General features: G+C 47.5%; 1 protein-coding gene across 1 annotated transcript; it reads left to right on the forward strand.

Moving 5' to 3' along the window:
- The first annotated feature begins 310 nt into the window (after positions 1–310).
- Positions 311–11,888, forward strand: LOC137426664 (GTP-binding protein REM 1). Its single transcript, XM_068115432.2, has 6 exons — positions 311–405; positions 5,782–5,910; positions 6,021–6,229; positions 6,400–6,476; positions 9,306–9,504; positions 11,158–11,888. The coding sequence occupies exons 2-6, from the start codon at positions 5,792–5,794 to the stop codon at positions 11,472–11,474; spliced, it is 921 nt and encodes a 306-aa protein (XP_067971533.1). The 5' UTR covers positions 311–405; positions 5,782–5,791; the 3' UTR covers positions 11,475–11,888.
- The last annotated feature ends 12,496 nt before the right edge of the window (positions 11,889–24,384 follow it).

The raw sequence follows: 24,384 nt of genomic DNA on the forward strand, positions 1-24,384 counted from the left end.
TGTTCACAATTCAAGTTGTTACCCTGATTGTTTGACATGAGCTTCCCTTTGTTCACAATTCAAGTTGTTACCCGGATCGTTTGAGATGAGCCTCTCTTTGTTCACAAGTCAAGTTGTTACCCGGATCGTTTGAGATGAGCCTCCCTTTGTTCACAATTCAAGTTGTTACCCGGATCGTTTGAGATGAGCCTCCCTTTGTTCACAATTCAAGTTGTTACCCGGACCAGACTGTCCGATGGCATAGGCTCCGCCCACAAGAAATGATAACGCGTCACGCCTTAAGATCATGAATATTAAGTGCCCTCTTGCTGTGGCCACTCACGTGATGAATATAAAGTCTTAGAATAAAACTAAAGATAACGAGCGAGTGCGAGTCGGGGGCAGTTGAAGGACGGGATTGAACCGGTGAGGTTGTGAGGTTGTGAGGCTGTGATGGTGTGATGGTGTGAGGGGTGAGGGGTGAGGGTGTGAGGATTTGAGGAGGTGATGGTGTGATTAAGTAATGGTTTGAGGTTGTGATGGTGTGATGAAGTGAGGTTGTGATGGTGTGTTGGTGTGAGGCGTGAGGGTGTGAGACTTTGAGGGTGTGATGGTGTTATGAAGTAATGGTGTGAGGTTGTGACGATGTGAGGTTTTGATGAAGTGAGGTTGTGATGAAGTGAGGGTGTGATGAAGTGAGGTTGTGATGAAGTGAGGTTGTGATGTGAGGTTGTGATGATGTTAGGGTGTGATGAAGTGAGGTTGTGATGAAGTGAGGTTGTGATGATGTGAGGTTGTGATGAAGTGAGGGTGTGATGAAGTGAGGTTGTGATGATGTGAGGTTGTGATGATGTTAGGGTGTGAGGCTGGGATGGTGTGAGGTTGTGATGATGTGAGGTTGTGCTGGTGTGCGAGGTTGTGATGATGTGAGGTTGTGATGATGTGAGGATGGGATGGTGTGATGCTGTGTGAGGTTGTGATGATGTAAGGTTGTGATGGTGTGATGAAGTGAGGTTGTGATGAAGTGAGGTTGTGGTGATGTGATGGGGTGCGAGGTTGTGATGATGTGAGGATGTGATGAAGTGAGGTTGTGATGAAGTGAGGTTGTGATGAAGTGAGGTTGTGATGAAATGAGGTTGTGATGATGTGAGGTTGTGATGTTAGGTGGTGATGATGTGAGGATGTGCGCATGTGAGGATATGATGGTGTGATGTGCGAGATTGTGATGATGTGATGAAGTAAGGTTGTGATGATGTGAGGTTGTGATGGTGTGATGGTGTGCGAGGTTGTGATGATGTAAGGCTGTGATGATGTGAGGTTGTGCTGATGTGAGGGTGTGTGGATGGGATGGTGTGATGGTGTGCGAGGTTGTGATGATGTGAGGTTGTGATGGCGTGATGGGGTGCGAGGTTGTGATGTGATGGTGTGATGGGGTACGAGGTTGTGATGATGTGAGGTTGTGATGGCGTGATGGGGTGCGAGGTTGTGATGATGTGAGGTTGTGATGGCGTGATGGTGTGCGAGGTTGTGATGATGTGAGGTTGTGATGGCGTGCGAGGTTGTGATGTGAGGTTGTGATGGTGTGATGGGGTGCGAGGTTGTGATGATGTGAGGTTGTGATGGCGTGATGGGGTGCGAGGTTGTGATGATGTGAGGTTGTGATGGCGTGATGGGGTGCGAGGTTGTGATGATGTGAGGTTGTGATGGCGTGATGGTGTGCGAGGTTGTGATGATGTGATGATGTGAGGTTGTGCTGATGTGAGGTTACGAGGCTGGGATGGTCTGATGGTGTGCGAGGTTGTGATGATGTGCGGTTGTGATGATGTGAGGTTGAGCTGATGTGAGGCTGTGAGGATGGGATGGTGTGATGCTGTGCGAGGTTGTGATGATGTGAGGTTGTGAGTTTCTCACACTTGCTCTGGTGCGGCAATTTAGAGAGTGAGTGAGTTTGAAAACCTTTCTGAATAACGAATATAAAGTTTTATCAAAACGCAGTAAAGATTCCACGAGCTTTCCCGTTTTCCTCCCATTGTATATTAAACGGTGTATAGTTTCATGTCGGTGTAGTAAATGTAGTAAGTAACATTTCATGCCGATATCCCATGTGGACCACAATGAAGGAAGGTGGAATTGTTTGAACACCTGTAGTTCCCAGTTCGTGATTCTGAGATCCCCACCTCCAATCCCATCACGTACTCACTCACCTCGTAATATCCGCGGTGAACACAGATATTAGAGTTATTATTCATGTACAAGTACATTGTATTGTCTTTGTTCTCCATAAATGAGCTTGTGAGGATATGAGGGTTGTGAGGATATTGTGAGGCTATGTGAGGGTTGTGAGGATATGAGGATTGTGAGAGTATTGTGAGGATATGTGAGGGTTGTGAGGATTGTGAGGGTATGAGGGTTGTGAGGATATTGTGAGGATTGTGAGGCTATGAGGGTTGTGAGGTTATTGTGAGGGTTGTGAGGATATGAGGGTTGTGAGGCTATGAGGATTTGTGAGGTTATTGTGAGGGTTGTGAGGCTATGAGGGTTGTGAGGTTATTGTGGGGGTTGTGAGGCTATGAGGGTTGTGAGGGTTGTGAGGATATGAGCATTGTGAGGAGGATTGTGAGGGTTGTGAGGCTATGAGGGTTGTGAGGTTATTGTGGGGGTTGTGAGGCTATGAGGGTTGTGAGGTTATTGTGAGGGTTGTGAGGGTTGTGAGGATATGAGCATTGTGAGGATATGAGGGTTGTGAGGATATGAGGATTGTGAGGTTATTGTGAGGGTTGTGAGGCTATGAGGATTGTGAGGTTATTGTGGGGGTTGTGAGGCTATGAGGGTTGTGAGGTGAGGGTTGTGAGGGTTGTGAGGCTATGAGGGTTGTGAGGTGAGGATTGTGAGGGTTGTGAGGCTATGACGGTTGTGAGGTTATTGTGGGGGTTGTGAGGCTATGAGGGTTGTGAGGTTATTGTGAGGGTTGTGAGGGTTGTGAGGATATGAGCATTGTGAGGATATGAGGGTTGTGACGATATGAGGATTGTGAGGTTATTGTGAGGGTTGTGAGGCTATGAGGGTTGTGAGCTTATTGTGAGGGTATGAGTATTGTGAGGTTATTGTGAGGGTTCTGAGGATATGAGGATTGTGAGGTTATTGTGAGGGTTGTGAGGTTATTGTGAGGATTGTGAGGTTATTGTGAGGTTATTGTGAGGTTATTGTGAGGGCTGTGAGGGTTATGAGGGTTGTGAGGTTATTGTGAGGGTTGTGAGGATATGAGGGTTGTGAGGTTATTGTGAGGGTTGTGAGGGTTGTGAGGCTATGAGGGTTGTGAGGTTATTGTGAGGGTTGTGAGGGTTGTGAGGCTATGAGGGTTGTGAGGTTATTGTGAGGGTTGTGAGAGTTGTGAGGATATGAGGGTTGTGAGGTTATTGTGAGGGTTGTGAGGATATGAGGATTGTGAGGTTATTGTGAGGCTTTGTGAGGTTCTCCATAAATGGCTGTTTAAACAAGGAGACAATGAGAGACATATCTGTGTGTTCAGTTGGTGGATGGTACCTGAGTAGGTATAGGGTAGTGGAATTGGGTGTAAGGTAGTATAACAGGGTGTAAGGTAGTTTGAGGTGGTGTAAGGGAGTATAACAGACTGCAAGGTAGTATATAACATGGTGTAAGGTAGTATAACAGGATGTAAGGTAGTATTATTGAATGTGATGTAGTTTAAGGTGGTGTAAGGAAGTATTATTGGGTGTAAGGTAGTTTAAGGAGGTGTAATGAAGTACTATTGAGTGTAAGGTAGTTTAAGGAGGTGTAATGAAGTATTATTGGGTGTAAGGTAGTTTAAGGAGGTGCAAGCAAGATACATACATGTAGTGTTGGTGGATGTGAGATAAGTACATCAAGTATAAGTTCAAGTATCAGTTGGTCTAATGAAGGTAGTGATGATGTTATGTAATATACCAATCTGTTCAATGTTATCTAATGTTGTGTCCAACAAGAGTAAGTGGTGTATTTAATATTTAATATAGAATTAATGAATGAAGTTTAAAGTTTAATTTTGTTTAATCGTGTGTAGTGTGTAGTGTGTACACTAAATATTATAGAGGATGTATATCGGTCCTTACTTGAGTGTTTGTTTGTATCAAGGTCAATATTGAGTGAAACTAAAATAAATTAATAAACTAGAATGGTACTCGGTGGAGAGCATACCTCTGCCAGGTTTACGTTTTGTATCCCACTGATAGGCACGATCTGGATTCGGACCTGAACCAAAATATAATCGCCTTGTTCTTTTCACCAAACCAACTCCTCCACCAAGCAGGTGATTTTCCTTTACTTTGGAATTGAACTCACCTATGGTGAGTTACAGGTGCCTGCAATATTAAAATCACTGATTCAATGAGTTTGAAGAAAGAAAAGGAATCATTCTGCTGTTTTGTGGCACTATGTGTACCTCAATGAGTATGGAGAGAAGAAATAAAATCAGAGGATTGTCTGAGGAGGTCAGACACAAGATTGTAGACAAGCATGGACACTCTCCAGGCTACAAGTCCATCTCCAGAGACCTTGATGTTCCTGTGTCCACTGTATGCAATGTTATCAGGAAGTTTAAGGCCCATATAACTTTAGCCAACCTCCCTGGACGTGGCCGCAAGAGAAAACTTGATCGAAGATTGCAGCGAAGGATTGTTCAAATGGTGGAGAAAGCACTTCGATCAACGACCAAACAGATTCAAGGTGACCTTCAGACATGAGGTATGACAGTTTCAACTTGCAACATCTGTCGCCAACTCTATGAAAGGGGGTTCTATGGTAGGAGACCCAGGAGGACCCCACTGCTGAGAGAGATCAATTGGAGTTTTCCAAAACACACCTGAACAAGCCAAAATCCTTCTGGGAGAATATCCTGTGGACAGATGAGACCAAATTGGAGCTTGGTGGTAAAGCACATCATCTCTATGTTTACAGAAAACAAAATGAAGCCTTCAAAGAAAAGAACACCTTCCCTACAGTCAAACATGGAGGAGGGTCAGGGATGTTTTGGGGTTGCTGTGCTGCCTCTGGCACTGGGTACCTTGAATGTGTGCACGGCATCATGAATTCAGGAGATTACCAAGGTATTTTGGAGCGCAGTGTTCAACCCAGTGTCAGAAAGCGGGATCTCCGTCGAACGTCATGGGTCTTGCAGCAGGACAGTGACCCCAAACACACTTTAAAAAGCACCCAGGAATGGTTCAAGACAAAATGCTGAACTGTTCTGAAGTGGCCAGCAATGAGTCCAGATCTAAATCCCATTGAACACCTGTGGGGAGATCTGAAAACAGCAGTTGGGAGAAGGCACCCTTCAAATCTGGGAGAACTGGAGCAGTTTGCACAAGAAGAGTGGGACAAACTGTCAGTTCATAGCTACAAAGGTTCAGACACCATAGAGCAATTTGTTTGAATCCAGAATAAAAAAAAACTTAATTTATTTATTTATTACCTAAGACACTCCCAGGAACCTCTGAATATTTGACGTAGATCAGTTCAGCCATCTCTGAGAAAATGGCGCCACACAGACAGACAGACAGACAGACAGACAGACTGCTCTCTTATGGTGTAGATTGACCTGCTGGGGTGTAACACGGGTGAGATGGACCAAATAGCTCCAGTTGTATAGAACTTCCAGAATTCCCTGATATTTCTATTCTAACCACCTCGCCCTCTCACTTTAAAGAACCACGATTAGAATCAAACCGTTTCCCTTTATTTGCTGTTCCTGGAATAAAAACATCACTGCTTGACCGAATGACCTAATTGTTGACCTTTCGCCCCTAGACACAGCATTATGACCTCGTGTGACTCGGAAGCGGCCGTCGGAGTGCTGCGACGGGCCGCAAGTTTGTCTGGTCCGAACCGGCGCAGGAACCAGAGACATCGTTTGTCCGAGGACGACAGAAGGCTGAGGTTTGTACTTGGATAGGAAACTAAAACTTTGGGAATGACCATGATGATGAAAGTTTTTGGAGAAAACAGGAAAACAACTTGTGTAACAAACCTGCTGGACCCGTACACAGAGTTGTGCAGTCAGAAGAAGACCTGCTGGGAGAAAATGTCCAAATAGCTGCAAACTCGGATTGTCACGTCAGTGACACCTCGGACACGTCCGTGCCGCCTCAAGAGGTGTATCGGCTGATACTTCTCGGAGACCCCGGGGTCGGGAAGTCGAGCCTTGCCAGCGCGTTTGCCCCCACGGCTGGCAGTGAAGGTGGCGAAGGAGAGGCAGGTAAGGTTGCTGTAACTGCTTTGGTGTGTTCTGATAGATCCACCACCTTTCATCCGCGACTCCCTCTGTCCTCCACGGCATTTTAATGTTTCATACCTCAGGTGCAGAACAAAATGTAACCCACATGTAGAAGCCGTCAATGGACCCACCCCGGGCCGTGTGTTTTGCAGACCGCGAGGTGTACACTCGTGCGATGGCAGTTGACGGTGTGGATGCCTTAGTCCTCGTGTCAGTGGGAAGAACACAGGTACCTGCATCTCCATGTACCTGGACGTGAGAATTTGTGTGATTATTCATGTCTGAGAATGCTTGTAGTTCATAAACCGGAGACCGATCGCATCTCAAAGCCAATTTTAAATTTTGATTCATTCCCAACTTTCAAACGTGACCATTTGCAAACAAAACATGTGGCAACGTCAGGTGGCATCCTAGACCACGTGAGCCAATGGAAAGCCAGGATGTCTTGAATACCTGTCATCGAGCATCGAAATAGCTGTCCTCATGTCTCCCAAGAGCTGAGACTGACGGTGTGAAAGAGTGGATTCCATTTCCAATGTTGTTGTAGGGATTGCAAGGTTGTTGTAGGGATTGCAAGGTTGTTGTAGGGAATGTAAGGTTGTTGTAGGGATTGCAAGGTTGTTGTAGGGATTGCGAGGTTGTTGTAGGGATTGCAAGGTTGTTGTAGGGATTGCAAGGTTGTTGTAGGGATTGCAAGGTTGTTGTAGGGATTCCAAGGTTGTTGTGGGGATTGCGAGGTTGTTGTAGGGATTGCAAGGTTGTTGTAGGGATTGCGAGGTTGTTGTAAGGATTGCAAGGTTGTTGTAGGGATTGCAAGGTTGTTGTAGGGATTGCGAGGTTGTTGTAGGGATTGCAAGGTTGTTGTAGGGATTGCGAGGTTGTTGTAGGGATTGCAAGGTTGTTGTAGGGATTGCGAGGTTGTTGTAGGGATTGCAAGGTTGTTGTAGGGATTCCAAGGTTGTTGTAGGGATTGCGAGGTTGTTGTAGGGATTACAAAGTTGTTGTAGTGATTGAAAGGTTGTTGTAGGGATTGCAAGGTTGTTGTACGGATTGCAAGGTTGTTGTAGGGATTGAAAGGTTGTTGTAGGGATTGCGAGGTTGTTGTAGGGATTGCGAGGTTGTTGTAGGGATTGCGAGGTTGTTGTAGGGATTGCGAGGTTGTTGTATGGATTCCAAGGTTGTTGTGGGGATTGCAAGGTTGTTGTAGGGATTGCAAGGTTGTTGTAGGGATTGCAAGGTTGTTGTAGAGATTGAAAGGTTGTTGTAGGGATTGCAAGGTTGTTGTATGGATTGCAAAGTTGTTGTAGGGATTGAAAGGTTGTTGTAGGGATTGCGAGGTTGTTTTAGGGATTGCGAGGTTGTTGTAGGGATTGTGAGGTTGTTGTAGGGATTGCAAGGTTGTTGTAGAGGTTGCGAGGTTGTTGTAGGGATTGCAAGGTTGTTGTAGGGATTGCAAGGTTGTTGTAGGGATTGCGAGGTTGTTGTAGGGATTGCGAGGTTGTTGTACGGATTGCAAGGTTGTTGTAGGGATTTGCAAGGTTGTTGTAGGGATTGCAAGGTTGTTGTAGGGATTGCAAGGTTGTTGTAGGGATTGCAAGGTTGTTGTGGGGATTCCAAGGTTGTTGTAAGGATTGCAAGGTTGTTGTTGGGATTCCAAGGTTGTTGTAGGGAATGCAAGGTTGTTGTAGGGATTGCAAGGTTGTTGTAGGGATTGCAAGGTTGTTGTAGGGATTGCAAGGTTGTTGTAGGGATTGCAAGGTTGTTGTAGGGATTGCAAAGTTGTTGTAGGGATTGAAAGGTTGTTGTAGGGATTGCGAGGTTGTTGTAGGGATTGCGAGGTTGTTGTAGGGATTGTGAGGTTGTTGTAGGGATTGCAAGGTTGTTGTGGGCATTCCAAGATTGTTGTAGGGATTGCAAGGTTGTTGTAGGGATTGCAAGGTTGTTGTAGGGATTGCGAAGTTGTTGTAGGCATTGCGAGGTTGTTGTAGGGATTGCGAGGTTGTTGTAGGGATTGCGAGGTTGTTGTAGGGATTGCGAGGTTGTTGTAGGGATTGCGAGGTTGTTGTAGGGGTTGCGAGGTTGTTGTAGGGGTTGCAAGGTTGTTGTAGGGATTGCAAGGTTGTTGTAAGGATTGCAAGGTTGTTGTAGGGATTGCAAGGTTGTTGTAGGGATTGCAAGGTTGTTGTAGGGATTGCAAGGTTGTTGTAGGGATTGCAAGGTTGTTGTAAGGATTGCACGGTTGTTGTAGGGATTGCAAGGTTGTTGTAAGGATTGCAAGGTTGTTGTAGGGATTGCGAGATTGTTGTAGGGATTGCGAGGTTGTTGTAGGGATTGCGAGGTTGTTGTAGGGATTGCAAGGTTGTTGTAGGGATTGCAAGGTTGTTGTAAGGATTGCAAGGTTGTTGTAGGGATTGCGAGGTTGTTGTAGGGATTGGGAGGTTGTTGTAGGGATTACAAGGTTGTTGTAAGGATTGCAAGGTTGTTGTAGGGATTCCAAGGTTGTTGTAGGGATTGCAATGTTGTTGTATGGATTGCAAGGTTGTTGTAGGGATTGCAAGGTTGTTGTAGGGATTGCAACGTTGTTGTGGGGATTCCAAGGTTGTTGTAGGGATTGCAAGGTGGTTGTATGGATTGCAAGGTTGTTGTAAGGATTTCAAGGTTGTTGTAGGGATTTCAAGGTTGTTGTAGGGATTGCAAGGTTGTTGTAGGGATTACCTTACAATCTTCCACTTGACGTATCTTTACACGTAAAGGACTAAAGAATTCGGAATGTGCGAGGAGCTCACCGAGTTAACCCCTTCCGTATAAGCTCTAGTGACACCTTGGATGTGAATACCGATTCTAGAGGAGTCAATCATTTTTTGGGTAAAGTGGAATTTTATACCTTGAGGTGTGGCTTCGTAAACCTTCATGGTCACAAAATGTACCTGTGCACCTGCAGCAGGTAAACTCAAGTGAATATTTTCAATTAGGCCACCCTACAGTGAACAGAGCAGCCAGGTAAAATTGGATGTCACCTTGAATTGTCATAACCTGTGCATGTTTCAACCCACCCCAGGATACAAGTTTGGATGGCTGCTGCCCCCCCGGCGACGCTTTCTTGCTCGTGTACTCGGTGGCGGATCGGGGCTCCTTCGACGCTGCGTCCGAGAGACGGATCCATCTACGACGCGCCCGCTCGACCCATCAAGACCCGCCGGTCATCTTTGTGGGCAACAAGAGTGATCTCGTTCGATGCCGGGAAGTGTCTGAGGAAGGTATGGCGGCACCCGGTCACACGTTCACGACACCACCTGGTTAACACCAAACTAATCGCACAGCACTCGCTCGGCCACTGTAACCAGGTGGAACTCAAAGAACGTCGCCATCAAACATCACCATCTGCGCATTAGGCCTGAGCTTCCAGCTAAGTGCTCTTATTATAGAGTCCGAGTATTATTAGCACTAGGCCTGATATATTTACAAACATGGAACAGGGTCCTGAATCCATATCAAGCCAAGTCCAACCACAAGCTTAGCCGCTGGAATTGCACCCATTGGAGGATCCACCTGTGATCATTATGAAGGAGGATACGGAGGGGACCCGGAGTTATAGGTGTCATAGGGTGTTTTTCTACAATTAGTGCCCCCAGTTTTAAAAGGTACCCCAGTATTTCCCTAACACCCCCATCCCCCCGGAGTTCTAAACCAACATTTGGGTGTTTTTGTTTGTCTTTCTCTTTTTTTTCTGCCAATCGCGGAGCTGGCTGGGACTTTCGCAATGATATTTTAGGGGATTGAGATATTTTTACGGGATAAAAAGTAGTTTATGGGATTGAGATGATTTTTTGGCATTGACCTAATTTTAAGGTCATGACCCAATTATCGACATTTTAACATTTTCCACCAAAACTTGAGCAAGGCTTGTCCAATCGGAACGAAATTACTAGATACCCTCGATCAAGGAGAATTTAAACTTAATTTACAACATTCACCTGTGGGTTTAAAGGTGAAATGGTGGTCTGAAAAAATAATGGGTTGTTTTTCGGGTTTTTGGGGTTAAAAAAATAATGGGTTCATCACTTCAATTTGCCAATATGGAATCTCAAAAACCTGCTCGGCTTTCCAAGATGTTCTTGCATCACAATAGTGTACCTGCACTGAAGTTGTGCACCTGATATTTGTTTTGCGTCCTTGATCTATTTCTTTTCGGATTGTGTCTAAATTAACAAAAAACACCTTTTTGATCCTAACTTGAATAATTTTCCTCCGATTTTCATGATGTTGAGTTTTATGGATAAATTGGACATGCGGACACATTGTCCTAATCTACACTCCAACTTTTCTCCATGTACATATTTTCTTAACCTAAACATTGAAGGTCCTGGTCATATAGTGGTCCGAACAACACATATGACCATGATTGTATCGCGGGAGCTGGGGGAGGCTTTCACTCTGTGATCGCTTTGTGATAGCTAGTTTGTCTGGGTATATCAGGGTGTATCAGGGTGTATCAGGGTGTATCAGGGTATATCAGGGTGTATCGGGGTATATCAGGGTGTATTAGGGTGTATTAGGGTGTATCAGGTTATATCAGAGTATATCAGTGTATCAAAGTATATCCGGGTATATCAGGGTATATCAGGGTGTATCAGGGTGTATCAGGGTATATCAGGGTGTATCAGGGTATATCAGGGTGTATCAGGGTGTATCAGGGTATATCAGGGTATATCAGGGTGTATCAGGGTGTATCAGGGTATATCAGGGTGTATCAGGGTGTATCAGGTTATATCAGGGTATATCAGGGTGTATCCGGGTGTATCAGGGTGTATCAGGGTATATCAGGGTATATCAGGGTATATCAGGGTATATCGGGTATGCAGGGTCGAATGTTTGCCGGTATACTGAAATGAGCGTGTCTGCGTCGCCAGAGGGCAAGGCCTGTGCCGTCGTGTTTGGCTGCAAGTTCATCGAGACCTCGGCACCTCTGCAGCTCCACGTGGCCGACCTGTTCGTCGGAGCCGTGCGCCAGGTGCGACTCCACCGCGTCGCTACGGGCGGCACCGCGGGTCCACCACCGGTGACCGGTAACCGCGCAGGTCGGAGAACGGTGAACCGTCGAGAAAGCTTTTCGGCGAAGGCCCGTCGGGTGCTCGTGGGTCTGGCGGGAGGTATAGCGGGTGCTGACGGACAGGTAGATGATTTTCAGGCTAAGTCCAAGTCTTGCCATGATTTGTCGGTGCTGTGATCCCGATGACCCTTTAAAATGCCGCCATTATTTACACTTTGTTGGTAGAGAATGTGGCCAAATGTAGGTGCTTGCACCAAGACTTCAAGTCCTGTAATTGGTAACTTTGCAGGTTAAAGTGAAACATCACAGTGATTCTCAAGAGTACGAACCTGACTTGTCTGTGAATTCGAGGATTTTTGTCTGCAAGTGAATAACTAGAAGAGTGTGAAGAGGTGAACAAACTAAACGGGCTAATCCAATATGAATATGGTACCGAATCATCTTTTTCTATTACACGATGTGATCCTATAGCCTAATCAGTATAATGTAATATTTTTATTGTGGTGTCCGACTGTCTACATTAACCCGATTGTTTGCACAACATTCAGAAATACACAGCATATCATAGAATAAATGATATTTCAAACTGATCGCTTACCTGTATACGTTTTTCTTCTTCTTCTTCTTCGTTTGCATGCAGCACAAGGCTGCTGGGTAGCATCATTGAAAGGGCGTGGGTGTGGCTTGAGGTGAGGTGTCATGTGCGGAATGAGGGCGTGGGTGTGGCTTGAGGTGAGGTGTCATGTGCAGAATGAGGGCGTGGCTATGCTGCTGAATGAGGGCGTGGCTATGCTGCTGAATGAGGGCGTGGCTATGCTGCTGAATGAGGGCGTGGCTATGCTGCTGAATGAAGGCGTGGCTATGCTGCTGAATAAGGGTGTGGCTATGCTGCTGAATGAGGGCGTGGCTATGCTGCTGAATGAGGGCGTGGCTATGCTGCTGAATGAGGGCGTGGCTATGCTGCTGAATGAGGGCGTGGCTATGCTGCTGAATGAGGGCGTGGCTATGCTGCTGAATAAGGGCGTGGCTATGCTGCTGAATGACGGCGTGGCTATGCTGCTGAATGAGGGCGTGGCTATGCTGCTGAATAAGAGCGTGGCTATGCTGCTGAATGAGGGCGTGGCTATGCTGCTGAATGAGGGCGTGGCTATGCTGCTGAATGAGGGCGTGGCTATGCTGCTGAATGAGGGCGTGGCTATGCTGCTGAATGAGGGCGTGGCTATGCTGCTGAATAAGGGCCTGGCTATGCTGCTGAATGAGGGCGTGGCTATGCTGCTGAATAAGGGCGTGGCTATGCTGCTGACTGAGGGCGTGGCTATGCTGCTGTGTAATGCCCACTGCTCTTTAAGGCAAGAATTTGAAAATGGATCATGGTGCCGGCGATAGCTCTCCTACTCTTTGCAAATCACACCACGGGATCTTTAACGTCCACCAGCTAATGCCTCAGACCTTGGCCAATTTAGGAGGTCCCCTTCCCCTCCTCATCCTCCTCTTCCTCCCACCCCTCACATGCTTCCTCTTCACTTTCGTCCCCATTACCAGGAGGGGGGTCGGAAACCAAAACCACAAGGACAGCGAAAGGTCCCGTCGGTTCTTTATCTGTGCTGAGACACTCCAGGTTTCCACCGAGTCGTCAAATCCTCAAACGTGCTGATTCCTGAGTCCACAAATCCTCCTGTAGCAAAGAGAGAGGCAAAGCTTCCCACGGAAGCTTTACCTATGAAGTGAACACTTGCGTAAAGTGAACGTACAGGGGGAGGTGAGGGGAACCGTGGCTTGATGTGTATTAGCCTGAAGTACCAGAACGAACGTTCACAATTTTGTGAACCATAATTTGTGTTGAGAACCAAAGAAAACAAAAGATGCCATCAATGTTTTTCACAAAGCAAATGCGCCTCCTCTATTGGAGTAAAAATAGCTTTTCCTTCTTCTTATCGGAGTTTGAAATGGAAACTTGTCTGTGGTTCGTTATTCACACCTCACAATACACCTCAGGGCCTCACACCCTTCTCACACCCTTCCTCTCGTTCCCCATACCTATAAATGTGCATGCACACTCACGTATACACAAATACACACACGTACATATTTATATATGTAGACGGACAATGCCTTCAGAAAGCATTCACACCACTTGACTTTTTTCCTCGTTTGTTGTTCTAGCCTGAATTTTAAATTGATTGAATTGAGATTTTTTTTGTCACTGCTCTGCACATAATACCCCAAAATGTGAAAGTGCTCTGACAAGTTGGATGCGGAGCATCGGTGAACAGCAATCTTCAAGTCTTTCCACAGATTCTCAATGAGATTCAAGTCTGCGCTTTGGCTGGGCCACTCAAAGACTTGCACGTTCTTGTTCTGAAGCCATTCATTCCAGTGTTGCTTTGGCTGTATGATTGGGGCCCTTGTCTTGTTGGAACGTAAATCTTCACCGCAGTCTCAGGTCTTTTGTACTCTGAAGCAGGTTCTCCTCAAGATTTTCCTGTATTTGGCTCCTTCATTATTCCCTCTATCCTTACAAAGCTCCCAGTCCCTGCCGGTAAAAAGCATCCCCATAGCATGATGCTGCCACCACCATGCTTCACGGTAGGGATGGTGTTAGATGGGTGATGAGCTGTGCTCGGTTTCCGCCAGACCTAGCGCTTTGTATCCAGGCCAAATAATTCAGTCAATTCTCGTCTCGTCACACCACAGAATGTTTTTCCTCATGCCCTCAGAATCTTTCACATAACTTTTTGCAAACTCCAGGTGTGCTGTCATGTGCCTATTTCTCAGGAGTGGCTTCCATCTAGCCACTCTCCCATAAAACCTAGATTTGTGAAGTGCTGCAGAGACTTTTGTCCTTCCGGCAGGTTCTCCCATCTCAGCCAAGGAACTCTGTAGTTCTGTCAGAGTGTTCATTGGGTTCTTCGTCACCTCCCTCACCGAGGTCCATCTTGCCGAGTTGCTCAGTTTGGTCGGACGGCCAGCTCTAGGAAGAGTCTGGGTAGTTCCATATTATTTCCATTTCCTAATGTTGGGCCTCACTGTGCTCTTGGGAACTTTCAACATCTATAAATTATTTTATACTCTTCCCCAAATCTAGGCCTCCTCACAATTCTATCTCGGAGTTCTACAGACAGTTCCTTGGACTTCATGGTCGAGTTTCTTCTGCTCTGACATGTGCTGTCAACTGTGGGACCTTATATAGTGTTATGTTTGTGGGGGGTAGGCAATACCTTAGGTATAATTGCATAGGTAGTGTGCTCCGACTCTCGTGAAGAAGAAGAAACCCTCACGTATCATAAGTAGGGATCCGGTAGACCGTATGTCATGGAAGAGCGTATCTTTGTTCCCATCATGAGGGGTGGGGTTATGTTAATTAGTTAGGGATGAATGGTAAATCCCCTGTATGTAATGGCCTCTGTTATTTTTCCTCTGTTCCTTATGACTATGACACATGCAGCATACATACACACCTAGCCAGGAAATCGCACATTAATAACCCTAAATAAAAACCAACCGGAAGCAGGACATTGAGCACTACCACTGGTAACATCGACCTGGTGAGCACACAGGCACAGGCAGGGCCGTGCAGTGATTGGTCCGGGATTGATTGGTGCAAGGATGGTTAAGATGGGACTTTAAATTGGTGGAGCAGGCACAGATGACGTCAGAGCCTTGAGTATAAAACAACGCTCTGCCCGACATTTTCTCTCTCGCTTCTGGACTACTCTTGGCTTTTCCTCTTGATTTCCGCTCTTCTTCTTTGTCTCTCGAGTCTTGGCTTTTGACAACGAACGGTCGAGGCTCTGGACTTCCTCGCATCGTCTGACTTTGGTGTTGGTGTTGGTGAACGAGATCGTGAGGACAAGCGCGGCTGGAGCGACCGAGCGGACATGGCTTGTTCGCTTCGGGCACAGAGCCGAGAAGTGAGCGGCCCACGCGGCGAGGCCTAGTTTGTACCCACGGGGAGTGCAGCCTGCGGTTTCGCGCGCAAGGACGTAGAGGCCTGTGACGATCTTTGACGATTCCTGACGGGGTTCAAGAGCAACTCGGAGCTAAGTGCCCACAATAAATAACACATTTATTTTCGTTCTTTTATATTTCCCTTTGTCTGTATTCGGGTCTGTATGGGGACGTCCCATTTAGGATATTAGTCTTATCACGCATTTTCTTGTTTGCTGGCATTTATTTTCATTAAACCTGTTTATTTGTACATCGGTACGCCCTTAACCAGTGTCTTTTTCCCTGTGAGAGTGTGTGTGTATGTGTGTGTGTGTGTGTGTGTGTGTGTGGGTGTGTGTGTGTGTGTGTGTGTGTGTGTCAGAGTGTGAAGGCGCCAAGTCGGGGTTATTAGTAGGTAAGACTTGGTAAGCTGTATCTTCGTCTCTGTTTCTCTGTGCCTTCTAAATAAAAGGCTGTACATTTTGTTGTTACTTTCCAACCTGTTCGGTACGTCTTTTCTCCATTGGCCTAGCATCATCCGGGATCGCATTTGGCTAGACTCAGGTCCATAAATCTCGTGGGGTAATGCCGCTTTCCACACCGTGCAAATCCGCTCAGCACGCAATTGAATAAGGTGTGTGAAAGCGAGGGTTCGATCGCACGGTTCTTCGGCACGCGCGTGCACCTTGATCCATGCACCTTTAAGGTATTCGTGATTCTCCGGTATTAATCGAGGGGAATCATGCAAATAAAATTATTGTGGAAGAAGGGGGTTTTGAACCCGGCCCCCGCAACAAATAGTTGTTAAGGAGTGGGATAATTTGAACCACCGCAACAAATTGTTGTTAAGGAGTGGGGATTTGAACGAACCACAATAAATTGGTGTCCGGGAGTGGGGTTGGACCTGCAGTACGTTTCACGTACTGCGAAATTTCGAGCGAGTGGAAATTTAGTTTAAAACAAATTCAAAAGAAATAAATTAAATTCGGATGATGTTGGGCCAAAACATGCAGGTTCCGGTGGGAATAGAAAATGTAGAGAATGTAGAGGAGGAATTAATGGCCCAGGACACAGGCGAACAGATTGAACTTGGAGTTGATCACGGCACAGCAGGGAGTGAAGACAATGGCGGCGCTTTGCACGCGGGGACAGCGGCGGAGGCCGAGCCCGCTGTGCAAGCGGGTTTTAACATCGAGTCATTCATGACTCAAATGAAAGCATCCTTTGAGGTGCAAATGGAAAAGATGATTGAGAAATCAACCAGGGAAATGAACAAATTCGGTGATCGGATGGACACCATGAGGGAGGAGTCAAACTGCAATATGAAAACGATGGGGGAGGAGATTAGGCGTAGAATGAGCGAGGAGTTCGCGGGTGCACGTGACGAGGTAAAGTGGTGTGAGATGCGCGTCCAGCGAGGGCTGAAGGACAGCACGGCCAAACTGACTGGGGCAATGGAAGTATTGACGCGGGAGGTAGAGGAACCGACGAAGGTAGAGTTCGAGCAGGAAATAGTAGAGGCGCAAGGGGAAATAACAGAGGTGAAACAGAAGCTGGAGAAGGTAGAAGGAGGAATAATTGAAATTGAAAAGACAGAGGAAGAGACGGGGAATGAATTAGGAAAGGAATTGCGGGAATGTGTGCAACAGTGGTGCTCGGGCCGTGATGAAATACCTGCTAATTAAATAGAAAGATTACAGGTTCTTTAAGAGAGCCGGACGAAGGTGAGTCCCGAGGTGAGTGGTGATATTGGGAATGTGTTTGGTGCGATGGGGAGTTCGGCGAGCTTGGGGGTCGGGATAGACCCGGGATTTCGTGAAGGGCCCATTGTGAGGGTTACGAATGGTACGGAGTGTGTGGAGAGAGTCTGCGCACCGGTGGGTGCGGCTACGGAGTGTGTGAAAGAAGTGTGCGCACAGGTGTGTGCGAGTACGAAATGGAGTGCGAGAAATGATGCGGCTCAGGCATCGATGCCGACCGGGGTAGTGATTAGTGAGACGAGTAGAGTACGCGAGCCCCCGATGAATGGTGTACCGTGGGGACCAGAGGGAATCGGTGCGGCGTCGGTCTCGCAAGGACCGGCGTGCGGGATTCGTACCTCCGGAACCCGCACAGTATTGTTGGCGCCGTACCGCGGCAAGAGCGATTGACGGGTTTTGAGGGGTAATTTGAAGTGTCGAAGGCAAGCACCTTGCCAGGTGAGGTGCTCTAACAGTGGCCGATTGGGTCATCGTGCGTGGGACTCGGGGATGGACCCCGGCACCTGGCCCCACCAACTCCACCACCCTCGAATCATCCATGCCGGCCGAATAAAACCCGATACAGCGACCAGATGAAACCTGATACAGGCGCCCAGATGAAACCCGATACAGGCGAGCAGGCACCCTCATGGATCACTCGGCCCTTAGAGGCCGAGCCGCGACCAAGTACCTCCACAGATGGGGGCTCATAGCTTAGAAGACTGGGGGGAGTATTGTGCCCCCCACGTGGGGGTTTGGTGGTGTGACCATTCCCCACGATACGGGGCCCATGAGCACTAGTTTAGGGGGATAGCATTGTTAGGCCCATAGAGGGGCCAGCAATGCTTGCTCCATGGGGGGCACCGAAGCACTGGCTGATGGAGGGCTAGGATAATGATTAGGGATCGAGAGAGACAATAGGGACAGAGATTTAAGTAGTAACCATGAACTGTAGTGGGGAGGTAGAGAGTTTAGCTGGTTGCTAACAAAGGGTGTGCGTCATGTAAAGGGATGACGGGGAAGCACGAGTTATGGGGGAAATCAGTTAGATAGATGATGCTGTGTGTTTGAGAATAAATAGTTGCTCCTACCTTGAGGCTTTGTTTTTCTCTCAGCGGTCCGTCGATTGTGCTCCAATAACTTTCGTTCTCTGTTTTTCCCAGTCTTTTCACCCCATACTTCCTTGTTTAAAATCTTAACTCAAAAAAAACAAAAAACAAAAAAACATTTCGTTCTCTGTTCTTATTCGTTGTTCTTATTCGTTTATTTGTTGTTCTTATTCGTTCGTTCGTTCGTTCTTCAACCACGTGTTTCACCCCAATTTCCCCAGTTAGTTTTCTCTGTTAAACTTTAAAATGTTTAAACTTTCCCCTGAAGTACTGTATTCTGTCGTATATTATAACACCTTTTACTTCTTCTTCTTTAAAAGGGTGCCTTCGACTTGCTCACCAAATCTATTCATTCCAAAAAAAATTCCATCTCTTACAGTTCCTCTTTCCTACATTCCCTAAACTCACCTGTACTCCACCCCCCCCCCCCCCTCCAGCGTCCTTAAACGTATTTTTAACTCAAATGTCACAAGAAACTCATTTTGCAATAAATGTTCGTTTCCCATTAATCGTACACTTTCTACAATCCAATCTCACCCCTCACCTCCACATCTTCCCCATCACCCCTCCCCTCCAAAACTTCCCCATCACCCCTCCCCTCCAAATCTTCCCCATCACGCATCCCTTTCAAATCTTCCACCTTGCCCCTCCGCTCCAAATCCTTCCCATCACCCATCCCTTTCAAATCTCCCCCCTCCCCTCCAAATCTCCCCCATCTCCCATCCCTTTCAAATCCCTCCCCTTGTCCCTTCCCTCCTAAACTCCCCCCTAACCCCTCCCCTCATAAACTCCCCCATCACCCCTCCCATTCAAATCTCCCCACCATCATTTCTTCTCCATTTCCCCCCTCTCACCCCTCCTCCTCAAAGCTTCCTCCCCGCTTCTTCCCCCTTCCAACTCTCACCTCCATCTCCCCCAACCTTCTGCCTCGCTCTTCCCCCTCCTCAAATAACACCTCACTGTGCCTCACCCAATCACCATCAAACCTTTTGTCCCCCCTCCCCCCCCCCCATCCTTCCCTTTCTCCGAGCTATTCTGAAATCTCTGACACACCTTCAACAGCTCTCCCTACCTCTTCTACCTCTTCCACATCTTACCCTACCCCTCCCCCCCCCCCTGTTCTGTATCCGATGCTCCCCCTTCCTCTTCATTAACGGTATGGACCTCAAACATCCACCAAACAGTGATGACTCCATCTACATCTCGCTGTCTGATAATATGGACCAACTTCTATCTACTCATCCCAACTCTCTCTTCCTCATATGTGGTGATTTCAATTGTCACCATGCCAGTTGGCTGGGTGTGGGTACCTCTCTCACCAGCCATGGATCCTCAGCAGAGGACTTCTGCGACTCACTGGGACTGACACAATCTGTCAATTTCCCGACCCGGATCTCAGTTAACAGAGCATGTTCTCTTCTGGACTTGGTTATGACGAACTTCCCTGAAAATGTCTGCTGTTCTTCTTCTGCTCCAATCGGCTCATCTGATCATGTGCTTGTCAAAGTGGACATCTCTCTGACCATTTTCAGGGAGCCTCTTCAGCGTCGACGAGTCTGGCATTTCACTCAGGCCAACTGGCACAGTCTTCAAGCAGCCATCAATCATCTCGACTGGTCTCCCATATCCACCGCCTCTGATATCAACTCATCCTGGGAATTCTTCCAAAGTAAATTGCTCTCTCTCATGCACAGATTTATTCCATCTCGTCTTCAGTTTGTCATACCATTCCTCCCGTCCATGGTGCACAGAATCTTGTGGTGAGGCTGTTGTCCAGAAACAACTTGCCTTCGTCTCCTGGAAAGCAAATCCAACGGAAGGAAATCTCATTTCCTTTCACAAAGCCCGAAACAAGTGTGTCTCCACCCTCAGGAGAGCCAGGAAACAATATCTCTCCGTTCTCAAGACCGAACTCTCTTATCTGTCTCCCTCTTCCAAATCCTGGTGGTGTCTGGTCAAATCTGTTTCTGGTGTTTGTTCCCCCTCCATCCCCTCCTTACCTCAAACGGCTACACAGCTGACTCCGCACGTGAAAAAGCTGAATGCCTCAACTCTGTGTTTGCCTCTAAATCCTGTGTCCCAAACCCATCCCTCTCTGTACCCACCGTACCCAGCTGCTCCTGGACTCTGTGTCCTTTCCTCCTGACAAGGTGGAAAAGTTTCTGTCAACCCTCGACTCTGATTCTGCAACTGGACCTGACAGCATTAGCCCACGGGTGCTAAAATCCTGTTCTTCCGCTCTTTCACTCCCTCTCTCTGTTCTCGTCACCCTCTCTTTTGCTCAAGGTCATCTGCCACCTGCTTGGAAATCAGCCAATATCACCGCATGTTACGTGCTCCTCCCCGACCCCCTGGTCACGGTGTACCTCCGAGCCCCGAGAGGAGTCACGGCAGAAAAATGTGTTGTTCTGTATGTCAAAGATCAATGGAGAAGCCACCCCAATTGTTACTCACAAACAAATATTGTATTAAGATCACACAAGAATAACAGTACAACAATAATAGTATTCAATAGTACAATCAATATGTCCTATGAAGGTACCATCAGTTTTGTAATATAGAACTCACTGTGCTCCAAGTGAGTGAAACAAGAACATCCCCATGTCTCTTGTACCCCGGCTTCAAGCCAGAGTCGATCCGCTCCAGCGATCGACAGAACGATGTCCGATCGAGACCAAAATCCCGTTTGGATGGCAAATACAGTCACACAGCCACAGCTGCACAAAGGCACCCTCAAGGCGACTGGGATATCCAAAGGCGCCCTCTAGGCGACTGAGAGATCACACCCTCGGGTATGGACTTTCACGGCTCACAGTCGGCGAACCGCAAATTAATCTTCAAGCCACGGTGCACACACACACACGCCAGATACGTCTGAAAGTGGTGAAAACGGCTGACGAAGTAAAGACCTTGCTCGACGCGTGAGTCACAATGGCCGACGACCCGTTCTTGAGACGTAGCGGCCCGACGATAATTCTCCTCGGAATCCACGGCCAAAAACCTGATACGCAGGTTGATCGGTCACGGCGATGACAACTCTGTCGCAGGAATCGCTTTCCCGGGAACCCAAAAGTTCACTCGTGACTCTTGCTTGCCAACGTTCGCTCCAGACCGCAAATAGCTCAGCTCCTTCTTGTCCGACTCACTCGCTCCGCCTTCTTTTCTCTCCTCTTCCTCTTCGTCGCCGTCCGGTTCCTGTTTCATTTAAACATTAACCTTTTTACGTTTTGACAATAATAATTGCTATTTCCCTCAAACAACAACAATAATAATACATGGAACCAGAAATGTTTCAAGTGGATGAAAACCACAACAACGGAAGTGACGAATCCGTAACACCGCCTTACAAAAAAAGGTGCAAAAACAGATCCTAGCAACGACAGACCAATCAGCCTTCTCCCAATTATCAGCAAAGTCATGGAATCCATCATTGCTTCGGATATGAAATCTCTCCTCTTCTCCAATGGCTTGGTCTCTGATCATCAATTTGGTTTCAGACCAGGTCACTCTACTCTGGACATGCTGCTTCTGCTGTCTCAACAATGGATGGAGGTCCTCAATGCCAAACAGGAAATCAGAGTCAAATTTCGCTCTTTCACGAGCCTCGATCTTGTATACAAAAAAAAAGAAAAAAGAAAAAAAAAAGAGCTGTCTCCCTTGACATATCACGTGCCTTCGATATGGTCTGGCACCCTGCTCTGCTCACCAAACTCTCCTCCTTTGGTATCCATGGAAATCTCCACACATGGCTGGCGGACTTCCTCTCCAGTCGTAGTCAACGTGTGGCCCTGAATGGGTTTCTCTCATCTCCTCTTCCTGTTCAGGCTGGAGTTCCCCAAGGCAGTGTTCTGGGCCCTGTGCTTTTTCTGGTCTTCATCAATGATCTCTCCAACTCTCTTGAAAATCCTCTCTATCTCTTTGCTGATGACTCCACTCTCTGCCGCTCCATTCCTCATCCCTCAGATCAGCAGTCTGCAGCCTCCTCTCTCTCTGCAGACCTGGACAAAATCACAGACTGGGCAAACAAGTGGAACATGTCTTTCAATCCTGACAAATCTCACACTCTCACTATGTATCTCCGAAAAGACCAACTGGACAACCCTCCCATCCACTTTCTGAATAATCCTCTCCAAGAAGTTCTGTCACTCAAGCTTTTGGGTCTCACTATCTGCCATGATCTTTCCTGGGAAAACCACATTTCAAATCTGGCCTCCAAAGCCAGTCGCCGACTGGGCATCCTCCGTCATGTGAAGTCTTTCCTTGGCACAACTGAGCTCCTCACCACATACAAGGCTTTCATCCACAGCTCAATGGAATACTGCTCTCCCCTCTGGGCTGGTTCTCCTGCCTCACACCTAGCTTGTCTTCACGCTGTTGAAACCAAAGCGTTCCGAATCATTGGAACCTCCCGCGATGAAGCTACCTCCGAGGACCTTTCACTTACTCACTGCAGGCAGGTTGGTGGTCTTTCTGTCTTCTACCGACTCCTCTCCGGCCTTGCTCCTCCAGCTCTCTCTGGGCTGTCCCCAAAATATTCCTACAGGTCGCACAAGATCTGCCTGCAACCCTCTTATCGTTAAACTGCCAAAATCAAGACTCTCTGCTCACCTTCACTCCTTCGTTCCTCTTTTCTCCCGCCTCTGGAACAAACTCCCTCACTCTATTCAATCCCACTCCTCCCTCCAGGTCTTTAAAACAGCTGTTCACCACCATCTTCCCCCATCCAAAACCTTGATCTTTTCTACCCCCACTAATTTCACCCCAAATCCACTTTTTTGAAATACCAACTTCTTTCCTGGAAGTCCATGGTGTCCTTGTGTTTATACTTCTCCCGCCCCCCCCCCTTCCCACGCCGCCTCCCCCCAAGCCCTCTCCTTCCCACACATTCCCGATGTCCCTGCTCTCAAATGTTGTGTTTATGTGCTTCCCCTCCTCTCCCCATCTTGTCTAACGCCCCCTTTTTATATACTTTGCTTGTTTGTCTGTTTGATTTGTTTGTGTGATAAATGTTAGGTCTTTCACGAGCCTCGATTCTGTTTACAAAAAAATAAAAATAATAAAAAATGGAATTGTGTCGTGGTGTGCAAATAATTGGTGTGGAATGCATGGTGTGAAAATAATTGGTGTGGAATGCACCGTGCGAAGGATTGAATGGGGGGAGTGGAACCCATTCATGGAGACCCGGCGGGTGGGGTAGTTTAAAGTTCGATAGAGGGTGCAGGTAAATTGCATGGATATTGACACCTGTGGTGCTGATTGTGGAGATAGTTGCTTTTTGTGAGGTGCACGAGGCGGTGGAATGGCTGGGCGTGTGCCTTAATTGGTAGAAATAGTTATTGGGACACTCCGTCACTGGTAGCTTGTCGGCCAGGTAAGGCCGCAGGTAGGCTCAGGGAGCCAGTTATGTTAGTATGAGTGGGGCCCGAGGATCCAGGGAAAGGACCCGGGTTGCCCAATGCCAAGGTGGGCATGAGGGGGTAAGACCAGGGAGGGCCTTCCCCAGGTAAGTTAGAGGGAGGAGCAGGCAAGCTCGGGAGGCAGCTCCAGTGAACGGAGGGGTGCAGGTAGGAAGACCTGCTGTCGAGCCACACGACCCAGTCCCGAAATTGTGCGAGGGCACAGATAGAAAAATCGTGGGGTTAGACCCAAATTCAGGAGGGCACCACAGTGTGGGCAATGGGAATTCGGGTTCTTAGAACCACATAGTTTAAAGAAGGCCGATCGGCAGGGTACACAACCTGGGAGATTAAAATGTGTAAATGATGTTAGTGTAGTTAGGATTTTGTGAAGACCCCTTCGCACCAACCACAACCATCCACAAGGGGATGCCACGTGGCTTCGTGCCACAGGGCTCAATGTTTGATTGGTAAGATGCATCACGACGTGATTACGAAACATTGTGTTCATTCCGCCTTTCCTTCCTGGGAGAACCTGGGGGGAGTTGGGGACGAATTTGGAATAAAGAGGGGACGTGGGAGACAAGACGTAGAGACGAATTGTAAATATAAGGAGGGCTAGGGTAGTATAGTTAACGGTGGGGGGCACAAACGGGTAGGGCCAGGCTCTAGTTCACTCTGCCGGCGTACCTCTCACCCGCTTGTTATACCTGTGTTTTGCATGTGCCACCGTGTCTTTTCCTGTTTTGCTCGTTGCGTCTTCTCTTCCTCCCCGATCCAGGACCATCACGAGGACTTACCTTGCCGTCGCAGCATCTTGCTGCCATCAATAACTCACTCCCATCATCCCATCACTCATCACCTTATGGACCACTGGCTCAGTGGCCACACCCATTTCCATGGTTGCACCTCTTGG

This window comes from Myxine glutinosa, chromosome 5 (assembly GCF_964187855.1).
Source record: "Myxine glutinosa chromosome 5, kmMyxGlut1.1, whole genome shotgun sequence".
NCBI classification, from domain to species: domain Eukaryota; kingdom Metazoa; phylum Chordata; class Myxini; order Myxiniformes; family Myxinidae; genus Myxine; species Myxine glutinosa.